General features: G+C 50.4%; 1 protein-coding gene across 4 annotated transcripts in view; it reads left to right on the forward strand.

Moving 5' to 3' along the window:
* The window catches only part of KCNN3 (potassium calcium-activated channel subfamily N member 3), a 163524-nt gene that overhangs the window by 27177 nt on the left and 114146 nt on the right, over positions 1-22201 (forward strand). For all 4 annotated transcript variants that reach the window (XM_024234811.3, XM_024234801.3, XM_024234816.3 and 1 more), the window contains exon 2: positions 20964-21059. In XM_024234811.3, the coding sequence (XP_024090579.1) occupies positions 20964-21059 (96 nt within the window). The remainder of the gene's footprint in view (positions 1-20963; positions 21060-22201) is intronic.

Below are 22201 nucleotides of genomic sequence, written 5' to 3' on the forward strand. Positions count from 1 at the left end.
CCTGCATACTCGCTAATCTTGGGACTTTAGATTTGATGAGGGGCCGGGCGCAGTCGCTCACACTTGTAATCCCTGCACTTTGGGAGGCCGAGGTGGGAGACTTGCTTGAGACCAGGACAACATAGCAAGACCCCATCTCTATTAAAAAAAAATTTGATGAGGGCTGTGGTTGGGACTGAGGATACTTGAGGCTTGAGCTCAGTGGGTGCTGCCTGGAAGCCTGGGGATGTGGGGGCTCAGGCTGAAGGGACGCTGGGAACCAGCTGTGGAGAGCCAGGCAGCTGGCTTTTTTGTCTAGAATCTGGATGGGGCAGCTTCTTGTTCTGGGGAGGGGAACTGTTCTGCAGGGTGGATGGATGCAGGGAGCCAGCCCTGATTGGGAGGTGGGAGGGGCAGGGACCATATCTAGCTCCTGGAGAGGCCAAGCAGACTGTCAAGGCTACAAACAGGCTGGGATTCAGCTTATTTCAACATACTTCTTCAGCATCTATGTCTATGGGCTGGGCTTGTGCTAGGCCCTAGGTGTCAGAGATATAAAGGCACTCATAGCTGTCATTTATTGAGCTCCTATTATAAGTGTCAGGTCCTTTGCTAAGCCACTTATTTACACGTGTCATCTCATGTAATGTGTATGACATCTTTATGAGGTCACTACTCTTACTGCCCCATTTTATAGATGAGTAAATTGAGGCTTGGTCACACGGCGAGGAAGTGGCAAAGTGGGGCTCTAAGTGAGGTCTTCGGACTCCAAAGCCCCTTCTCCAGACCGTAATGCTTTGCTGCCTCTGTTGAGTCAAACCGGACTCTTCCCTTGAGGCCCTGATGGTAACAGCAGTGTAAACAGATGGTGAACACAGTGTAGTGTAATATATGCAAGGGGAGAGGTTGGAATCAGGCACAGAAGTAGCACTGAGCATTTAATTATGTCAGGGAGGGCTGGGGAAAGCTCACAGACGAGATGGGGGGGGGGTGTCCCTGAATGAGCCATAGGAAGGAAACCAGATTCTGTCTGGCACTTAGGGAAGCGGCCAGTGGAGGCTGCAGGTCAGTGGGCTGGGGTGAGGGGTAGGGGCTTTAAATCCCAGATGCTTATAGCCCCCTTCTGCCCCACTTTTGGGGTGCGACCAGGTGATGTGGAGCTCAGGAGGTCATGGCTGGGATACTCAGGAAGGTCAAGTGTGGGGTGCTGCCCCGGGGCCCCTCTCCTCGGCCTGTATGTTCGATAGGTGCACTGGCCTCCCTGTCTTGGCCAGACAGCTCTGAGAGCCAGGGCTCTGTGGGTGCCTGAACTGTGTGTGGACCCTGCCTGGGATGAGGCCACAGCTGCTCCCACACCCACACCTGCTCACACCCAAGAAGGGGGCCGCCATGATCACTGTGGAAGCCAGGGTGGGAGGACCCTCTGGACCATGTGGTCCCACCCCATTGCAGGGCAAAGAGGGGATCTGAGGCCCAGTGACTGGAAGTGATTCGCTGCAAGTCACACAGCCAGCAAGAAGTGGGTCAATCCCCCAAGGTTCTGGTTTGGAGCACTCCCGGGGGTCTCCCCTCACCCCTTACCCTGGGCTCGCCCTCTCCAGGCTGTGTGCCGTCCTCACCCTCTCCAGGCTGTGTGCCGTCCTCACCACCTCTGCCGTGCCCTCGCTCACCCACGTGGCTACACTCTCGAGTGCATTTCCCTCACACCTGGCCATCCTCTTAGGCCAGGCCAAGGCTTTGCTCTGGAGAGAACTTAAATGGCATTGTCAGAACAGGAAGGAGCAGAACCTGCTGATCCCATGACCTCCCGACAGGCCATCCGCACACACTCTGCCCGCTCTCCCCAGCCCTGCACAGGCCCTTCGGCTCACACATCTCATCCTTACTCCTGCTAGCAAGCAAAGATGTCTGCAGGGGCTCTCATTCGGGGATGGGGATGTAGTAGGGAGACAGTACCTGGTAGATAGAGCTGAACAGCTTTCTGCAGAAAGTTTGGAGTGAGGGGGGCTCCATGATGGAATAACTAGGCGTGAACCAGAAGCCTAATTCTATTGCTTAGAAGCTGTGTGGCTTTAGGCAAGTGACTTAACCTCTCTGAGTTTCAATCTCCTTATTAATAAAACAGGTACGAGTAGTGCCTTGCTCAGTGGTCCCCTAACTTGGCTTCATTTTGGAATCCCCTGGGGATCTTTAAAAAGTGCTGATGCCTGGCTCCCAGCTTCTGACCTGATGTCACTGCCCTGAGGTGCAACCTGGGTGTGGGGATTTTAAAAAGCTCCCTGGGTGATACTAATGTGCAGCAAAGTTTGGGAACCGCTGTCCCAGGGTTTGTTGGGGATTAAAGGAAGAATGCAGACACGTGGAGAGCGCTCACTAAATGGAGGTGATTATTTCAGTGTTCATCTCCCTGCCTCTCACTCCATTTAATGTGGGGTCTGCGGTGAAGACACATTTCCCCAGATTCCTCAGCTGTCCTGACAGGAAGTTGTGCATCACTGGGCTGACAGGAAGGAAATGGCTTTGCTGTTTGGAAAGAAATAGAGAATTCTGACTGGGGCTGAGGGAAAAGGTGTCTGCTTGGAGAAGCCGTTTTGTCCCGATATGAGGACTCTTTGTCTCTGCAGGCAGTTGCTCCCTGTTTATTTTCCTTTGAATGACAAGGATTGGCTTCAGTTAATGAGGAGCGGTGAGAGGAAAGTGAGAAGGGGCCTGTGAGATTTTGGGACGTGGAAGCCTTTGCAGGAAACCTGGCCCTCTGCTTGTAATCAGCATCTTTCTTTCCCAGCTCCCAGCTTCGGGGACTGTGAGGTGACAAAGGATTTTGTGATCTCACACGCCGCTTTTTCCTCCATCCACCAACCATACCTTTGCAAATGCTTTGATTTCTATTTCTTTTTACCACCCCAAAAACACAGTGGATCTTTTAATAGCACAAGGCCTTTTGAATCTCTAACCAATCAGTCTCCAAATCCTATCCAAAGTGCACTTAGAATAGACACTTTTAATAAAATATATTGCTTTTAAGCCAGTGTAAACCTGTGAAATTTGTACATTTCTTTTAGAGCATCTCTACAAATTTTACATTATTGAAATCACCACCCAGTGACCTTTTAGGAAATACTAGATAAATTGCAAGAGACAAATAGACAAACCAAATGGAGTAAGTACAATTTCCAGTGCCTTTCCTGCTAGGTTCCCAGGCTGAGTCTTAGAAATCCCTGACTCCCTGTGCCACTCCCCCCAGCTCTGTCACCTAGCCCCTGCCCTGCAGGCCTCTCTGCCCACCCTGGCCCGGCAAGGAGCTAGTAGCTGGGGTGTCCCCTGAGAGCCATTTGAAGCTCTGAGAAGCAGCTCTGGTATGTGGCTCCCGGCACCTTGTCCCGTCTGTGTTTGTCTCTGTGCTCCATCATTCAAAACACTTCCACCAGTGGCCAGGGCCCCCAGAAGGGCTCTTGGGGGTGGCTGAGGACTGCTTTGGAAAGGCTCAGATGCTCTGTGGCCGAGTCCGCCCCAGGCGAGGTCCTCAGCCTTGTTGAGTGAGAGCTGAGCGGGGCTCTGAGTCCAGCAACCCTCACTCACTGTGGAGCACTCTCTGTGCCTGGGCCAAACCTTCGTCAGCTAGGTGTGGATTATCCACTTTGTGGATTGCCTGTAGTGTCTTTTCCAAACCCAGGTCACGTTCGTCCCTGCTGCTGTCTCACTGCATGGGGACCTTTCCTCCCTACCAGCTGGTGGTGCTTAGGGGATGTAAACCAGGTGTCGTATCTTGTTTATATTTTGTACAGGGAAAACAGAATTTGGAAGACAGATGGTCTCTAAAATCACATTACCAGAGCCTCCAAAGGGTCTCCTGGAGGCTCAGTGCTCCTTTGGGCTATGGGATCTGTTCCCCTTCTGGTGTGGGTACGCAGAGCCTTGGAGCAGTGATGGGGGTGGAGGGAGCACAACTGCGCCCTGCTTCCTGAGATCTGCAGATCGCAGGCCACTCGATGGTGGTGGGCACGTGGTTATGCACTCGTTTCATGGATAAGTGAACTCAGTCACCAGCTCAGCTGCTTTGCCATCACTGCACAGCGACCTGTGTCAGCACCACAACTGGGGGTGTTACTTGGGTCCCCTGTATCTCAGTTGCTGTTTTTCCCATGGAGTGACCCGACTGCCCTCCAACATGGAGAGGGAGGGAGAGCAGAAGGCAGATCAGTGGTTAGAGATGTCCTGAGTGGCACTGGCCCTTCTGTGGGTAAAGTAGCTTCGGGAGAAACAAGGTACCGTCAAAGCTGCCCAGGCTTCATTCACTTCTTAATTTGATAATTAATTCCACAAACATTAATGGAGTTTTTCTCACATTCCAGGCACTATGCAAGGTGCTGGGGGTGGGGGAGAAACAGAAAGATGACAAAGACTTGGTTCCCACACTCAAAGAGCTCACAGCCTGGTAAGCAGATGCTCAATGCACTTAGAATTGTCTCCCGAAGAGGCCTGAAGGGACAGGGTGGAGGAAGCGCAGAGGCGGAGGCAACTCTGGAGGGTAGGGTGGCGGGAGTGGTGAGAGCGGGAGCCCGTCCTGAAGGTTGACTGGGAACGGGAAAGGCTAAGGCGGGGAGGTTGTTCCTGGCCCAGCAAGCACATGGAAAGGTTGAGGGAAATGAAAGCCTAGTGCATTTTGAAGGAGTGTGAGCAACTCGGTATGGCTGGAATTTATGGTGTGAGTATGAGATATGGGGCTGTAGAGGCAGGCAGGGGTCAGATCATGTCTTGCTTAGGGGGTCTGCCTTCATCCCAGAGGCTGTGGGGAGCCGCAGAAGGGATTTAAGGAGTGGGATGGCACGATTTGTGTCTTAAATTACTTGCTGTGGAATCTACATGGTATAGCAGAAGGAGCCCTGGAGTAGGGGAACGAGCTAGGCTCTAGCTCTAGATTTTAGATCTGAATCTAGCAGCTGGGTGACTTTGGCCAAGTCGAGGCCTCAGTGTCCTGACCTGTAAGATGTGAAGACTCTAAGGTCTGTCTCAGCCCTGACGTTCTCCACACCCGTGGCCACCTTCCTGTTTGGCCCCCACACTCTCTGTTCTGTACTTGTCCATCCACCTCTGGCCACCTGACCCCTGTCAGCTGGCTGTCCCACCGTGGTCAGCAGCTGGTGGCAGCTGGAGGGAGAGGGGCGAGTCCTCCAGGAAGCATGTGCACTCCTGCCCTCGTAATTCAGGCCTGCCTGGCTTCTCTTCTTCCAGCCCTGCAAGAGCGTCTTCCTCCCCTCTGACCTCAGCACACCTGGCTCCCCACAGCACACAGCCCTGGCTGGGCCCAGCTGTGTCTCTTCAGTGAGACAGTTCACCCCCTTGGGCCAAAATCCCCATCCACCTGGCCCCCACGTGACAAGAGGCAGCTGCTTCGGGGTTGCCACCTGGTAGCCCGTGACATCTGTGAGATGTCTGTGCATTTGGCTGGTGCAAGCTTTTTCCTTTGCTCTGACCCAAGCTTTGATGGCTCAGTGTGTCATCATCGGCAGTGGATGCCTGGGAGCCCCAGACTGGCTCTTCCTTCCCAGGGACCCCCAGAGCCACTTCTGCAGGACGCCTTGAAACAGCTGTGGGTGGAAAGCCAGGTTTTCCCCCATAAGCATCACTTGTTCTGCTGCCTTCCCAGCTTCTGTGCTCCAGGGCCCAGAGCTCCCCCAGGGTAAGGAACCAGGAGAAGGAGTTGGCTGGGTTGGCTGTTTTCCTAGGTCTTTGATCACAGCTGTTACATGTAGATAGGCCGGGACCAGTGGCTCATGCCTGTAATCCCAGCACATTGGGAGGCCAAGGCGGGTGGATTACGAGGTCAGGAGATCGAGACCATCCTGGCCAACATGGTCAAACTCTGTTTCTACTAAAATACAAAAAAAAAAAAAAAACCACACAAAAAACAAAAAAACAAACAAACAAAAAACTAGCCGGGCATGGTGGTGGCATGCGCCTGTAGTCCCAGCTATTCAGGAGGCTGAGGCAGGGGAATTGCTTGAACCCAGGAGGCAGAGGTTGCAGTGAGCTGAGATTGTGCCACTGCACTCCAGCCTAGCAACAGAGCAAGACTCTGTCTCAAAAAAAAAAAAAAAAAAGGCTTAAACAATGGGTTCTAAGCAAATAAGTATCTGTTTAGTCAGTGGAACGAGGAAACAAAAGTTGATGGAGTTCTCCCCGCAATTGGAAGTGTTGTTCCCCACCTAGATGATGGGGCCTGCAGGGAGGTGGTTTTGCACGATTCTCCTCTTCTTGGGAACAGGCCATAGGGTAGCATCTCTTCATTCACTCATCAAGTATTTATTGAGTGCCTACTGTGTGCCAAGTCCTCTGTGAGGTGATGGAGCGGAGAGACAGAAAGGACCCCGACTGTGCCATGAAGCAGCCCCGAGCCCGGAGGGGCCACTCAGAGGGAGACCAGGGGCGGTGGCTCTCGGGCTCCAGCCGAGTTTCCTTCAGACCTAGCCCCTTTAGCTGACAATCTTAAAGCCTGGTCCTGGAAAACAGGAATAGTGCAAGAGGGATGAAATGTGGGTGAGGAGAGTGAGACAAGGGCGGAGGTAAGAAAGAGGGATGGAAGAAAAGATGCAGCAAACTTTCCCGTGAGAGAAACGCTCCAGACAGCGCCCCAGTTCCCGGCTGAGACTCCCAGCCACAGTCAGCAAGAACCCACAGGATGGGAGGCCCACGTCCCTGCTCAGCTCTGCCCTGGCAAGTGGGGTCAGAGATGGGGCATTCCCTGCTTGGGGTCTCAGTCTCTCCACCTATAAAACGAGGCTTTGGACTAGGGGAGCTCAGAGATCTGTTTAGAACTAATATTCTGTAACCGGTGTAGGGCAAAATAGAGCGGGGCAGGAGCCCAAATTAAGGCCAGTCGAGTATCAGGTGGGGTGTTCCTCTGGCTCCTCCTATCACAACAGTGAGAGGGACCCGGGGTACTGTGGGAGTCCTACCATCTCCTCACTTTTACGAGGTACCTTCTGGCTGCTCCTCTGGCTGCTCAACACTCAAAGAAGGAAGGTGCTGGGTGTCCTTGTTTGCATATTTTTCTGGCGTGGACACATTCTTCTTGGAGTTTCTTGACATTAGGACCACTTGAAACGCTCAAGGTAAGGGCTGCTCTGCCTGGCAGACACGCGTCAGGTGCCTTGGCTCCTCCTTGGCAAGTCTGCCTCCAGACGCCCTCAGATCCTGTCCCCATGCCTGGCCATGGGGCTGTCTGACCACTGATGCCAGAGGGTCACATTCTAAAGAGCTCTCATGCAGGTCACACTCATCAGTCTATACAGAAAATGTGGAAATGTTTTGGCAACCCCGTGTTAGAAGAGTGGGGTTTCCTAACTGTATGGCTTTGGGTAATTGCTTAAATCCTCCCAGCCTTAGTTTTTCCATCTGTGGGTTAGGAGTGGTCCTCTCTACCTCCCAGCATCAAATAGGAAACTGTGCAAGAAAATGCTTTGTAAACAGGAAAGCCCTAAACTGACATCCAGGACACAGTGACTCAGTAGCAAATATATTCTGATATTCAGCCTTCTCCATGGTTACAGCCTCCTCTGTGCCAAGAAATTCAAGTCACCAAGGGTTAAAGCAAGCAAGGCACATGGCCGTGATTGCCCATAATTGATGAAATAAACCTTAAAGGAGTGACATATAATTAATTGCAATTAATCCAGGCACCGTGACACCACCTTGCTAAAAATACTGTCTACTAATAATTGCTTTGATCCAGCAGAATGATGCCTGCCCATGAGCCTGGCAAAGTGTCTGCTAATGGAGTGCACATAGTGGGTGTGGAAGCTGGCAGGCATGGGGCAGAGGGTGGGAAGGGGGCCCCAATTCTCTCAGACCCTGTGGCAGCAAATACTACATATATAGGGTGAGCATATGATTCATTGTCTAAACTGGGACACTTTCGAGATTATTATATTAATGATTACCATTCATAGTAATAATTATGCCAGATAACAGGCATACACTGGACTCTCCTGGGTAAACCCGAATGTATCGCCGCCCTCTGCATAGGCTGTTTTAAGCCCGTGGGAACCCTCGACTGGGAGAGTATTTTCACGTTCATTATCTGCTCTTCCTCACAACAACCCTGGAAAGAAGAAAGGATTTTTAGTCTCATTGAATAGATGTTAAAGATGGTGATGGTGTCAAACGGTCCAGCTCTAGTCTTTGGCCTGGCTTCCTCGGTGGCTGACCCCATGCAGGTAGAGGACAGCTGGTCAGGACCGGGAGTTCTGGGGATGTGGAAACAAGTGCAGCTCAGGGGAAAGAAGTAGCAAATCCGGCTTCAGTGGAGCAGAAACAAACTACCTCCTCCGTGAAGAGCTCAGGGCATAGGTCTCAGCCGGGACTGTGCTGTGGTGCTTACCAATCCTGGGCTTGGAATCAGAAGCTGTGTGTTTCAAGTCTGGCTCCCACACTTCAGCTGTGTTACCTTGGCAAATTGTATAATCATTCCGTGCCTCAGTTTCTCATTTGTCAAGTGGAGACAGTTCCTTCCTGTGAGGATTAAGTGAGAGCTTATATGAAGATGGATGGGTAGACTCAGAGCCTGTCATATAACAGGTACTCAGTAAGTCCTTGTAGAGTTTGAATCTGAGGAGAGTTCCTAGAGGCAACACCTATAGGGGAACCATGGAGATCCGTCTGCCTTGAAATGGCTCTAACTTGAACTAATTAGGGGGAGTGAGCTCCCGCCTTGAGATGGGGCTGCCTCATGTTCTTGGAGAAAGAAATGGAGGAAATAAACACATGGGGGAATTGGGAGGTTCCCTGACCCCCCCTAGACCATGGATAGTCTACTTGGGAGACTCTCCTGCATGCCCCGTGATAGGCAGGACCAGCACCCAAGGAGTCTTTGCATCTCGCAGTTTCCTTGAAGCCCTGTACGGGCTGGTGGCCCATGTTGGTATGTGGCTTCCAGCCTTCCTCCAGGCTCTCAGATGAAGATGCTTGGACATGGGCAGGCAGTGGGGCTCGTGTGGTGCCCCATTGCTGGAATTCATGGCACCTCAAAGTAAAAGGTAGGCAGGTTGGCAGCAGTCTGGTGCCAGAGAGCTAGTGAGAGAGAGAAAGAATTATACAAGTACCATGTTTGGTCTATTAATAGCCTGTGTTTGGTCTCCACCACTTCTATCAACATCGTCCATCACATCCAAACAATTGAAAAACCTGTGCCAAATGTTAGGAAACTCACGGCTGTGCTGTTTCTGAAAAACAGCATTTCTACTTCTTATGCCGCCCTGAGATGCCAATAGTTCCATGCCAACTGGTTATTTTTCCAGACCATTTCCCTTTATTTATGTTTAAGCTTTTGTATTGTTAAGCCAAAAGAAGATAGAGAACCTGGAGTAGGTAATTATTGTTTCTCCTGATTTGTCCTTGAATGAGTCATGGAGGAAATGTTCACTCCCCAAACCTGAATTGAGTAGCTGCAGAGGGGTGGAGAGAGGACTAAGACAGGGGCCTGTCCCTTTCAGACAGTGTTCGAGCTGGTGGATGGGCAGAGTGAGGATGTGGCAGAACACCAGCCCCACCCTTGGAAGGCTTAGGGCATTATCAGCCCTTTCTGTTACTGGTGTGTGGCCTTGGGTAGGCCAGAGTCCCTCTCTGGGCCTTAATTTGCTTGCCTGTAGAATCGGGGAGTCAGACTTGATGGCTTAGAAGGCCTCTTCCAGCTAAGTCGAGTGTTGGGTGGAGGACTCACTATCTCACGTTTGTTGGCAAGGCTGTGGGTGTGGAAGTGGAAGGAAGGTGATGCTGCCCTCAGAATGCTGGCAACTCCGGGAAGCCTGGAAGCATGGCTGGGAAACACGGACGAGGCTGTTCTTTATCTGGGAAACTCCAGAACAGCCTCCAGAGATGTCTGTGGAGCCTGCAGGCGGTTGTTTTTCTCACCATATGTGATTTCTGGGTGTCTTAAAAATTTTCATTTGGCCCAAACATTGCCGGGGTTGGGGGATGATTTTGCCCAGTGTGGGGATGGAAACAGGTTTGCCTCTGAGCATCAGGTGGATAGTAGTGGTTTTCTCCATTTTGGAATTCTCTGACGAAGGTGGAAGGTTCAGCTGGGGCCCTAGTGTTGCAGCAGCTTCTGGTGCAGACAGAGGCAAGGGCTGGAGGGAGGAAAGGGGGAAGGCCAATTGGAGGGGTGATAAGGCTGAGAGACCCAGGGTGGGGAGTTATCTGTAGGCCTTGCTTTGTGTCTTTAAAACCCACATAACTCTCTGTGGCTATCAGGTGATGAAAATCAACGTTATTTCAAGTTATAGCCATCTGAAATGAATGTAGCCAGTTCCTTGTAATTAGCTGACCACAGCTCCTGCAGAGAATCTGGGAATCTGTTGTGCGTCTTGTCAGCGATGGCTGGGGCAGGATGGGGAAAGGGAAGCCCAGGCCTGGGACAAACCCAGCTAGGCTGGTTTGGTTCTAGTCAGCAACCCAGTCTAACAGGGAGCCCACAACTTTCTGCAGAGCAAAGTGATTTCCCGCTGTTTTATTCATTTGAGGGCCAGATAGGTTTTACTAAGAGAAAACAAAACTACTTCAAAGCAAGCCATCCAGAAAGCACAATTATTTGTTTCAAATATTCTAGAACATTTAAGAAAATGGGGGTTCCTGCAATCTGGATGATATATGGGGGCCAGATCCTTGGCAGGTGGAGCAGTAAATATTTGCTAGGTGAACCCCTCATGGTGATAGCATATTGACAAGCGTTCTGGGAGGCGCTAGGAGGGTGAATAAAGGTTAAGTGTTTCACTGTAACTCTGTACACCCCAGATGCCAGGACAGATTTGAGGGCTGGGACTAGGGACCTTCAGTATGCTATACAGTTCTCCTGAGATAAAGGTATGGTGTCAGGACCTTCAGAACCTGATGCATAGTGGCAGGTACGCATTCATCAAAGCCGGAGGAGGCTGTAGGGACTTCTTGACACCACAAGAGTAATGTAATTGCTAACTGGCCAAGAGCACTCACATTGCACAAGCAGAAGAGGCTAAAAGCTAATCAGGAGCCCATTTTTTATTGGAGAAGGAAACAGTGACTAAGTGACAGGCTTGGAGGTGACTTCCAGGATAGGGATACAGGCTTTTGGAGAACAGATGAATTCAGGGACTGGTTGTTATATTTCCATTAGTAGGAAAAGCAGGGTGGGCCGGGCTGCCTGCCCCTGTGAGCATAGGCCGGGAGCCCCAACACCTGGGTTCTAAAGTTTTCTCCAAAACAGGATGCTGTATGATGGGGGCAAGGCAGCCTCAGTGTCCTCGTGGAGAATGAGGGTTGGGGAACTAGCTGATCTCCTGGTGTTCTGTACGTTAATGAGTGTGTGTCCCCGGGAGAGGCTCACTTGTCAAAGTCATTGACATAGACACCATGATGCTAAAGTCAGAGCAGGACTTCACAGAGGCATTTGTTTCACTGGGACCAAGCACTGCAGGCAGATCTTTGAAAAAGAGCCATCCAAAATAGAGTCTCTCCAGGGCTACATTGAGAGGAAGTGAGTTTCCAGTCCCTGGAGATAATCAAGCAGAGACTGGATGGCCATGTGCCAGAAATCTTAGAGAGGAGACTTATGGGGCACTGAACTAGATGGCTTCCAAGCTCCATTGCTTATGTGTATGACTGTCTGTTTCACACTGTCTCAGGGCTGTGAGGGCAACCCCAGCCTCCTGGCTTCTTTCTTTGTGCCCCAGAGCAGCAATTCTCCTTTCTGGCCCGCACATTAAATTCACTGAGATCTTTTTTTAAAAGTTAGTGCCGAGACCTCACTTGCAGAGATTCCGATTTAATTGCTATGTGGTGGTGCCAAGCCCCTCGGTTCTACAAGGACCTGGGTTATTGGTGCTTGATGGGCTTCCATCCCACCTCCATCCTCCCTGTAGGGGTGGGGAGTTACAAACCCTTCTGCTCCCATTCTGCCTTTGTATGGAGCCCAAAGGTTTAAGTCTGTATTTACCGTTCCATATTCATTTACCCAACAAACACTTGTTAAGTGCTTGCTTTGTGTCTGCAAGAATCCTAGGTGGGCCAGCTTTTGGCTACCTTAGGAGCAGCAAGGACCAAACTGCCTTTAAAAAGGCCTCATCCTGTATGTTTCCACCTCCCGCACTTAGCACAGTGCCTGGCACGTGGCAAACATGTAATAGAAAGTTTGATTGAATCGCATGGAATCTTTGCCAATATTGTAAGTGGGACAGGAAAATAAATTATAAGCAAGCATACAGTAGAGAATTCATGATATGCCAGTTTCCCTCTGCCCAGACCTTATAAAGGAAACCATCTCCTTAATTGGAATTACATTTGTGGCCTGAAGGGGTGACCCGTCCGACTTGATATTTTGGGAGCGTGGTCTCCTAAATGACCTTTTTCTGCCTTCCTTGGGGCATCACACAATGGGAGAGCCAGGGCCCGGGGAGGATCATTTTCTGTTAATTGGTGTCCTGGTCATCATGCTGGCTTCACTAAACATTAGCAGGCCACCCTCTGCTCAGACCTGAATGCCCTTGTTATTAACTGCATGATGTCCCTCAGACATCAGGTTCCGTCTCCTTCTGGCAGTGACAACGTACAGATCCAGGGAAATGCTCCAGGGCAACTTGACCTTATGAGTTTTGTGTCGAGACCACTGGCTTCCTTCACGCCACAAGTATTATCTGCCTAGTTTCCCCGTGCGAGGCCCAGTCTGCAGAGACGGTGCAGACCCCAAGCCCTGACCTCAATCTGTTCACCGTCTATCACACCACTAAAGCCACACAACTGGGGGCTTCTTCAGAGAGCAGGTGGGACAGGTGAGGGCAGGGCCTGCAAGGGTGATGTTCCGGCAATTGCCATCCTGTCTTCGTGAGGTTCCCTCTGGATCAGTGGTGAGAGCACAGGTTCGAATCTAGCCCCCACCTCTTCCTCATTCAGGGACAGTGGGAATGTGACCCTTTCCAGGCTTCAGATCCCTCATCTCTAGAATGGGGCCGTGGGTTGTTCTGAGGACCTAACGAAATTAGCACAGTACCTGGCCTCTGGTAAGTGAATAATAAATGTTAGCTGTTACTTTCATCACCTCTCTTTAGTTTTGATGAATTTGGAAATTCAGGGTGGAAGTGTCTACCTGCTTGACATATCTCAAAAATTTTGCTCCCTTCCTTCAAATATTCAACGTTCAACTAATATTTATTGACTTACTTTGGGCCAGACCAGTGTTCTAGGCATGGGGCTCTAGGAGTGAACAAATGCAATGTAAAAATTCTCTGCCCTCTGGGGTTGACACTCTGGTGGGGGTGACAGAACAACATCAGTGGGAAAATGGGGTCAGATGGTGAAAGGTGCTCTGGTCACCCCAGCTGGGCAGTGCCGACGGGGGACACCAGGCATGGCTAGCCTCAGGAAGGGTGTGGGGCCCAGGGCAGACTAGCGGGGTTCCTGGTGCTGAGGTCACCCTGTGTAATATTAAAGCAGGTAATGGCTCCCAGCTTCGATGGTGGGTACATGGACCCCGTTCAGGGATGGGGGCTGGGGAGGGCACAGGAGGACTGAGGACAGGGCTCTGAGGAGCCACCTGCTCTCGGGTCTAGGTCAGACCCCGCTTCCTGATGTGGGTCAGCTGGCTCATGATGCCTGGCCGGCTCCTGGGACTGAGAGGAGAGGTTGGATGGTCTTGTCTCAGCTTTCCGCCCACTGGGGATCCACCTCAAGCATCCGCTGGCTGTGGGGTTGAGGGGTGGGCCCAGAACAGAAGCTTCATGTAAGAACGTGACTGGGCTGGAGAAAAGGTGGCAGTGAGGTCTAGCCCCATCTCCAGCCCCTGGGACCTGTGGTAAAGACGTCCTCACCCACACAGTGGGCTCAGGCAGGCAGGAAAGATTCCTGGAGCTTGGCCTCTAATATCCATTCCTGAGCTCTCTGTGGAAAGAGCTGGTCACTCAAGCGCAAAGGAACCACTTGTGGGTCTTCTCCCTCAGCCTGGGCTTCCTGTCCATTCCTGGCTGTCCCAGCCTGATGTGTCCTCCAGGGCCCCCTGACCTGACCCTTGGCCCATCTCTTCTTGACCTTGCACTGTGGGCAGGACAGAGAGGCCAGGGAGAGTGTCCAAGAGGGAGAGGATGGGATGTCAAGGTGACAGGGCGATGATGGTGCAGAGGGCAGCCCTTGGGATGAGCTCCTGGGGAGCTCCTGGACGGGATTCAGGCTCAGCAGGTTGGGGTTGGAGGGGGTGGGGAATCCCTGGCATTTGGCAATTGCCCAGCACAGTGCCTGTTCATGGTAAGTGCTCAGTGAATATATATTGTATGAATGCACGAATGAATGAATGTTTGGCTATGCAGATTGCAAAGGTGTCTTTCTGAAATGCCTCAGGGATATCTTTATAAATTATTGCAGCCATAAAATGCTGATATTGGGGGTGCAGTGAGCAGCTCCAGACTGAGGATCAGCTGCGTTTACCTGCACTGACATCTGTATGGCAAGAGAAGGGGTGTTTGGCTACAAGGGAATGCATGCTTCTCTTTGTGTGAAAACAGAATGAGATTTTTCATATGCATGATCTCATCTCATCCCCTAACAGCTGTGAGAAAAGTAAGGGTAGTTCTGGTTTGCAGAGAAGAAACCAGAGGCCCAGAGAGGTTAAAGGACCGATCCAGTGTCACACAGCTAGTTAGTAGCAAAGACACGATTTCAACTCTGGCCTTTTGGTTTCAAATCCTATGTTATTTAGAAAGAGACAAGGAACATCTTCGTTAGCCCCCATGACTAAAAATAGGAAGCTTGCCTTGTTGTGTTTGAGGAGAAGATGGTGTCAGTGGGTTTTGTGGCTGACCGTTTCACACCCAACATTTCATCATCTACAGAAATGCCTGGGAAAAGAAAACTCCTAAGAAAAAGAAAAAAAGGAATGAGTGTTGGACATGTCCCTATGACCTGTTTGTCATGGCATGTGTGCTTGGCGCCTTGGTCATCAGGCTTAACTGAGCTTCAGAGAAGGTTCTGTCCAGGAGTCTCATTTTACTGGGGGCTGAGGCTTAGGAGAAGGAAGCAACTTGTCCAGGCCAGGCATTCGTTACAGAGAAGGCTGAGACCCCTGCGCCCTCGGATACACACCCTGGGCCTCTGTTCCAGAGCTGTCTTGGCTAGCAAGCATCAGGGTCTTGGCCCTTCTCCCTTCTCAGGCTGGTCAGAGGTCCAGCTGCCCTCTGGAGTCTCCAGAGTCTCCCTTCCCACTGTGACAGCATCGGCTGTCTCTCCTGGTCTCAGGTTGGACAGTCCTGGGAGAGAGAGGGTCCAAGAGACTTCATTCTGTCACTTCATTCATTAGTGACTGAAACAGGATTCTGTTAGCTGACTTCTGGTAGGAGCCAGGCTGGGAAGCCGCTCTGAGGATGCTGGGAGGGCCAACAGCTGCAATTATTATTATTATTATTATTATTATTATTGAGACAGAGTCTTGCTCTGTCTCCCAGGCTGGAGTGCAGTGGTGTGATCTCAGCTCACTGCAACTTCTGCCTCCTGGGTTCAAGCCATTCTCCTGCCTCAGCCTCCTGAGAAGCCGAGACTACAGGCATGTGCCACCATGCCCAGCTAATTTTTGTATTTTTGTAGAGATGGGGTTTCACCATGATGGCCAGGCTGGTCTTGAACTCCCGACCTCAAGTGATCCACCTGCCTTGGCCTCCCAAAGTGTTGGACTTACAGGCGTGAGCCACCACGCCTGGGCTTGCAATTAAATTAGGGTGCTCCACCTGGAAGGAGGAGGCTGTGCTAAGATAGGAGCTGAGGATGATGGATAAGAATGAAAGATCCCAAGAACTGGACAGCGTGAGACTGAGGAAGGAGGAAGGCCAGGGCTTGGTGCTGATGTGGAGGGAAAGGAGCCTCAGGTCTCCATGGAGAACAGCGACCAGTGATGCGGTCTTCCCTTTAGCGGAAGAGGGGCTGGTTTAATTTGCATAGCATTAATTAGCAAGAGTATCTAATTAGGACAACCATTACAGAACCACAGTCATAAGCCGATGTTGAATATCAATCAATTTTGGAGCCTCTCCATGAAATTGAAGGAAAAGTTGACCTTATTAGATAGAAAAGATTTCTAAATCAATTATTTCCCAGATTGAATGCACAAAACATAGTGATGTCAGACAGGCACATCAGACCTTAATTCAGTAAATATGAACTTCAGATGCTATCACCTTTTCCCTTTGGGGGTTTCAGCCAGTGACAGAAATCGTGAATGGACCACATATGTGTATAAACACACACACACACACAACCATACACATATACTCTTTGTGGGTAACAGCTTGGTTGGGGAAGGAGCCTGCGCATCATTATCTCAGTTAAGCTAATATTTCAGTTTGGTTCAGTGCCCCTCCAGGACTCTGTCTGTAAGCATAGATTTCTCTTTTTTGCGATGTTCCAAACAATAAAATACATTTAGAACTTCAAAGTCTCTGGGAAGATCTACCATAATCACTACAGTTCTGGCCTGTTTTTGGAAGCTACAAGGCAGGCCAGGAGAGCAATTTATGTGGCTGGCTCAGGAGCTGGGGAACACACTCCATCACCCTCTGCACAACCTCAGGGGAGGAAAGGCTGGAGCAGCTCTAAGAAGCCTCATTGCAGATATTGGAGGGCCAGCAAGGCGTGGCTGCTGGAGCAGGTGGGGTGCTGGGGCACAGGCAGGACATGGAACCTGGAAGCAGACAGATCTGGGTGTAAAACCTGGCTTTTGCAAATCCTGGCTTTGCCATGGTGAGCCATGCCCTTGGACAAGTTACCTAACTTCTGAGAGCTTGTTTTCTCCTCTGTAAGAGTGGGTTGACGATGCCATCCTTGCATGGTGGGGCCCTATAGATGTGCTTTATTACAGATTATTGTCATCAGTGAGAAATCAGAGATCTGTGAAGGGCTGGCTCGTGGCCTGGAGCAGAACAGGGACCACATGGATGGAGGCAGCTCTTAGGAATTCTGTTGACATATTTTCAGTCTTTTTCTACACTTTTTAGTGTAGAAAAATTAAATAATTGGAAATATACTACATATTGTTTTGGGGTCTGAGTTTATCACTTAATATTCTATCATCAACCGTTCTCCATGTCTTCAGATATTCTCTGCAGAAGTGTTTTGTGTTTTTTTTTTTTTTGAGATGGAGTCTCGCTCTTCACCCAGGCTGGAGTGCAGTGGCACGATCTCGGCTCACTGCAAGCTCCACCTCCCGGGTTCATGCCATTCTCCTGCCTCAGCCTCCTGAGTAGCTGGGACTACAGGCGCCTGCCACAATGCCCTGCTAATTTTTTGTATTTTTAGTAGAGATGAGGTTTCACCATGTTAGCCAGGATGGTCTCGATCTCCTGACCTCGTGATCTGCCCACCTCAGCCTCCCAAAGTGCTGGGATTACAGACGTGTGCAGAAGTGTTTTTAGTGGTTGCATAGTGTTCCATCACTGCTTGATCTCAAATCTACTTAACCACTTGAAAATTTATGGGCATTTAGGCATAAATGGCTTTAAAAAATGACTCTCGGCTGGGCGCGGTGGCTCATGCCTGCAATCCCAGCACTTTTGGAGGCCGAGGCGGGTGGATCACTTGAGGCCAGGAGATCGAGACCATCCTGGCTAACATGGTGAAACACCGTCTCTACTAAAAATACAAAAAAATTAGCCGGGTGTGGTGGCGGGCGCCTGTAGTCCCAGCTGCTGGGGAGGCTGAGGCAGGAGAATGGCGTGAACCCGGCAGGCGGAGCTTGCAGTGAGCTGAGATCATGTCACTGCACTCCAGTCTGGGAGACAGAGCGAGACTCTGTCTCAAAAAAAAAAAAAAAAAAAATGACTCTCATCAAATGGGATATAATTCCTAAGTATTCCTGTGTGTTAAGGATTGTTACTCTGTCTTGAAAAGTTCTGAGTCACGGGGCAGAAGGGTTGACCAGTTGACCACTGGATTCCCTCTGTTCTACGAGCCCCTTATTGGTCCTCAGATAGGAGTGAGTGGCGGCAATGCGTGTGGCATGTACCCTATCCTGAGATGTATGGCAGCCCTGTGTCACTGCCATCCCCCAAGGAACCATATCAATTTCAAGCTTCATTGACGTTCAGGCAGCAAAGAGAAGATGCTAGTTCAACATTTTACCAAATAGAAAACATTCCTAGTTCAGTCAGACTTCTTTGACATGTTTTCAGCTATTAAAAGCGGTTGGTTAATTTTTTTATTGACATGAGATGGAGAATGTAAAGAAATCTGTAAGATATCAAGAGTCCCTGTTGATCCAGCACACAGCTTGGTCATCCCACGGGGCTGGAGCTGGCCAGGGAGGTTGTACCGGCCAAAACCAAGAAGCAGGTGGGAGTTGCCTGTTCATGTAAAGGTTTTGAGATTTAGGACAAAAGGAAGAGGCTCAAAGGAGAGAGAGAGCATCTGGCCCCTTTCCCTTCACTGCTTCCTTTAAAATGATGGAAATATACTTGGATTCTGATGTCAATTCATTGCTGCCAAAAGAAATAAATAAGAGGCTGAAATGTGCAGCTGATCCCAAATCCTTCCCGGGGAAGTGTGATGCTCCCAGATGCTTTCAGACCCCTTTGAAAAGAAAGTTATGGTCATTTCTGGCTGGAAAACATTGTGAGCTGTCCCCAGTTGATTCATGTAGGGAGGTTTGTCTTACCCTAATACAGTCTGAATGTTCCTGAATTCACCATTGGCTCTTTTCAGGCCCATCTGGGTCTTGTGGTTGGGTAGCATTTCAGGCATCAGGCAATGCTTGTGAAGATCAAAATGTTTTTGAGGGCTAGCACTGTGTTCTGCCCTTCTCTGTGCTCGTGTTGGACCAGAACAGCACCAGCCCTCCTTAGGCCCCCGTACATGTGTGCTGAGTAAATGATTGCAGGCTGCTCTTCATGGAACTGTGGAACATGAAGAGGCTAAAAGAAGACTGGCTTATGTGTAGATCATCTTATGCACAGCAAATAATGGAGACCTTTTCCCATAGTTGGACAACCCCATGCAATGTAGAAAGTCAGAGTTAGTGTATAAGCCAGATCAGAAGCTTCTGGTGTATATCACTGTATATATAGAATCTAGCACACTGTTGGATATCTAGCAAGTACTCAGCAAATGAGAAGTGGTTGAAATTTTTGTGAAAGAGTGAATGAATTAGTTACTTTATTAGTTTTCTTTGTATCTCCAGTGGGCCTCAAGAACTGTACCAATGAAATGAATGGGGAGATTAATAGACATCAGGGCGAGCACTTTCATTCCATCTCAGCACATAGAGTAGGGCCCAGAGCATGGACCTGGGCACTTGGAATTCCTGGGTTCGAGTCCCAAGCCCTCCTCTCATTCTTGTGGTTGCCATATTGGACATACCGCCTCACTCCACAGATCTCAGCTGCTCCTCACATCTGCCTCTGAAAGCTGTCTCTGACCCATCCACAGTGGCCTCCCTCCCTTGAGCTTCCCTAGCTCTACTGTAGGTTTCACTCTGGCAATTGATCATATTCTACCTTACCTTGTTGTCTTAAGATATCATTTAGGTCTATTTAAATGGATGCTTCCCATGTTTCTAAGTTGTTTCCCATTGGAGAGTGTGCCTGAGGGCTTGTGGGCAGTGCTCTGTACTGCGAGTCAGAGGCCTTGACTTTGAATTCTGGCACAAGCCACTCACCCTCCTCTGGGCCTCAGCCTGTAATATCTATAAGGTAAAAGGCCGAGGGCTGTTGTGAGGATGGATGAGAACAAATACGTGAAACCACCTTGTAAACTGTAAGGTGCCTTCCAGCAATCAGGCATCATTCTTCTAATGACCAACTCCCTGAGGAAGGGGATGTTTCTTTTGTGGCGTGCACCACTCAGGACCAAGTGCAGGGCTGCCACACACACAGTCACTGCTTGGAAATGCTTCCTGGATCTCATCTGCTGCCTTTGCTCAGGGCTGTGTTCCCGCCTTCCTTTGGAACTAGGAGCTATCTCTACTTCCAGCTTCGAAATGCCCAGAGGTACACCAAGTTCCAACCCAGACACCCTGATTTGTAGAGGATGCAAAGTAAATGATAAGGGTAGTTAACACTTACTTGGCCAGGCACCGTTCTGGGCACTTTGCATACATTAACTCCTTTATTTTCACAACAGCCCTGTGAGGTAGTCCAGAATATTATCTCCATCTGACACAGGAGGCATGCTGGTGCAGAGAGGGGGAGTGGGCATTCATGTAGCCCTAAGTGGCTGTCGCAGGGCTGGGACCCGGCAGTCTGGCCCCAGAGGTCATGCTCTTAACCACATTCTCGGGTTCTCTAAGCTGCCCTGGGACTGAAAGGCTGCAGTGGAAGCCACAGGGCTCACCTCCCCCACCTAATCCCTAGCAGGAGGGACCCTCAGTGTCCTTCTCCTGCCAGGACCCCTCTCTGCTCCTGTGCTTCCCAGCTTCTGTCTCCAGTAGCTCCTCTGCCGTCGCTGCCTCCCTCCCCTGCCCTTGGCCTAAGCCAGGAGAGGAGAGCAGCTGCGGGGACATTCAAATTCATTCCTGAAAGAATTCTGCCTCCGAAATCCTCTGGTTTGGGTTTAAGAGAAAACAGAGGCCCAAGCTGGCGTAATATTGATGCCCAAACCATGTAATAGCGGCACAACAAAGAATGATGTTCATATGAGTTATGAGCATGGAAGCACAAATTCTAAATAACACATCAGCAAACTGAATCTAGCCGTGTATAACAAACATAATACATCATGCCCAAGTAGGGTTCATCCCAGGAATGCAAATACGACTTAGCCCGAGAAAACAGAGGCTCAGAGGGGGCAGCTGCTGAGACAGAGCCAGCCCAGGCACAGCCCAAGGCTTTTGTGGGGCTCAGGCTGACTTTGTGCTACACCTGCTCCTAGGAGGGGCTGGTAACAGTCCCTCCTGTGTTCCCACCCCTTCTTTTTTACGCAGCCGCAGAATAAAGTGAGATGCTCCTTTCCCCGCACTCCCTAATTCTCTCTCTCCATTGTTCCTGCAGGACTCCATGTTTTCGTTGGCCCTGAAATGCCTTATCAGTCTGTCCACCATCATCCTTTTGGGCTTGATCATCGCCTACCACACACGTGAAGTCCAGGTAGGTGCCCCCTTCTCACTCCTTCATGCAGCGGCTGATCCTTTGGCCTTGCTCTGAGCCGAGCCCATCCCCACCCCCAAAACCCACTCCCTTAGCAGCTACTTGGGTGATTTTACAAGACGGTGCCCAAGATCATGGCTCTTCTCTTCTGGTTTGGACACAAATGGGAGAGGAAATTGCGAGGCTGCCCTGTGGCTTTCGAATAACTGTTAAGTTGTCTTCAAAGTGGGGATCCCAGAGACAAACGTAGGGCTTCATGCTGAGCAAGGCTGCTGTATTCGGGGCCCTCGAATACAGGAGAGCTCCTGATGCATTGCTCTGCCTTTTCTATCTCTTGTCCTTTCTGAACTTGGGCCACTGAGTTCATCCCTTCAGTGAGGCAGACCTGCCTTGTGTACCCCCACGTATGCTGCACCAAACTCCACCAAGGAGTCTGCTTTTTGTGAATGGTGTGGGCTTCACCCTTGTGGGTCCAGGCTGGGGGTGTCATTTTCTAGACAGAGTAAGAGTCTGCTGTGGCCGAGAAGGCCTCTGTTTCTTGCTGCCCAGGAGTGACTTGGTACCCAGAGAAACATTCTCTGGGCCTCCAGGGTGCACTTCCAGTTTGGCTGACATAGGGAGGATGGTTCAACCCGGGCCAGGAGGGTCAGACAGGAGGGAACAGATCTGAAGCATCTTCTGGTGACAACGAGCTTCCCCCAGCCCCCGGCCCTTCAGGCTGACCTGCACTGCTGTGGACCTGAGCAGTTCTAAACTATCCAGATGTTTTTCCTCATGTGCATGTGAATCTGGAAACCATCCCGGTCCTTTGGCTGGAGGACCACAGATAGATTCACATCTGGGCAGCAGGCGAGAGACTGATGAAGACCAGAGCTCAGAGTCAGAAAAACTGGGGTCAAGTCTCAGCCATGACCTTTTTTCTTGGTGTGTCTTTGGCCAGCCCTGTGACCTTCCTGGGTCTCGATCTTCTCATCTAGAACATGGGGCCTTTATTCCAGCTCTGCTGAGCTGTTGTAAGGATGGGATGAAGAGTGCATAGGAGAGTGCTTTGTGAAGCGCTATTTAACAACACCGTTCAAATCCAGTCCCTTTTGTTACTCGGCATGGAGTAGCTGTGGAGCAGCTGTGCGGATGCAGGTGGG

This window comes from Pongo abelii, chromosome 1 (genome assembly GCF_028885655.2).
Source record: "Pongo abelii isolate AG06213 chromosome 1, NHGRI_mPonAbe1-v2.0_pri, whole genome shotgun sequence".
Classification (NCBI taxonomy): Eukaryota; Metazoa; Chordata; class Mammalia; order Primates; family Hominidae; genus Pongo; species Pongo abelii.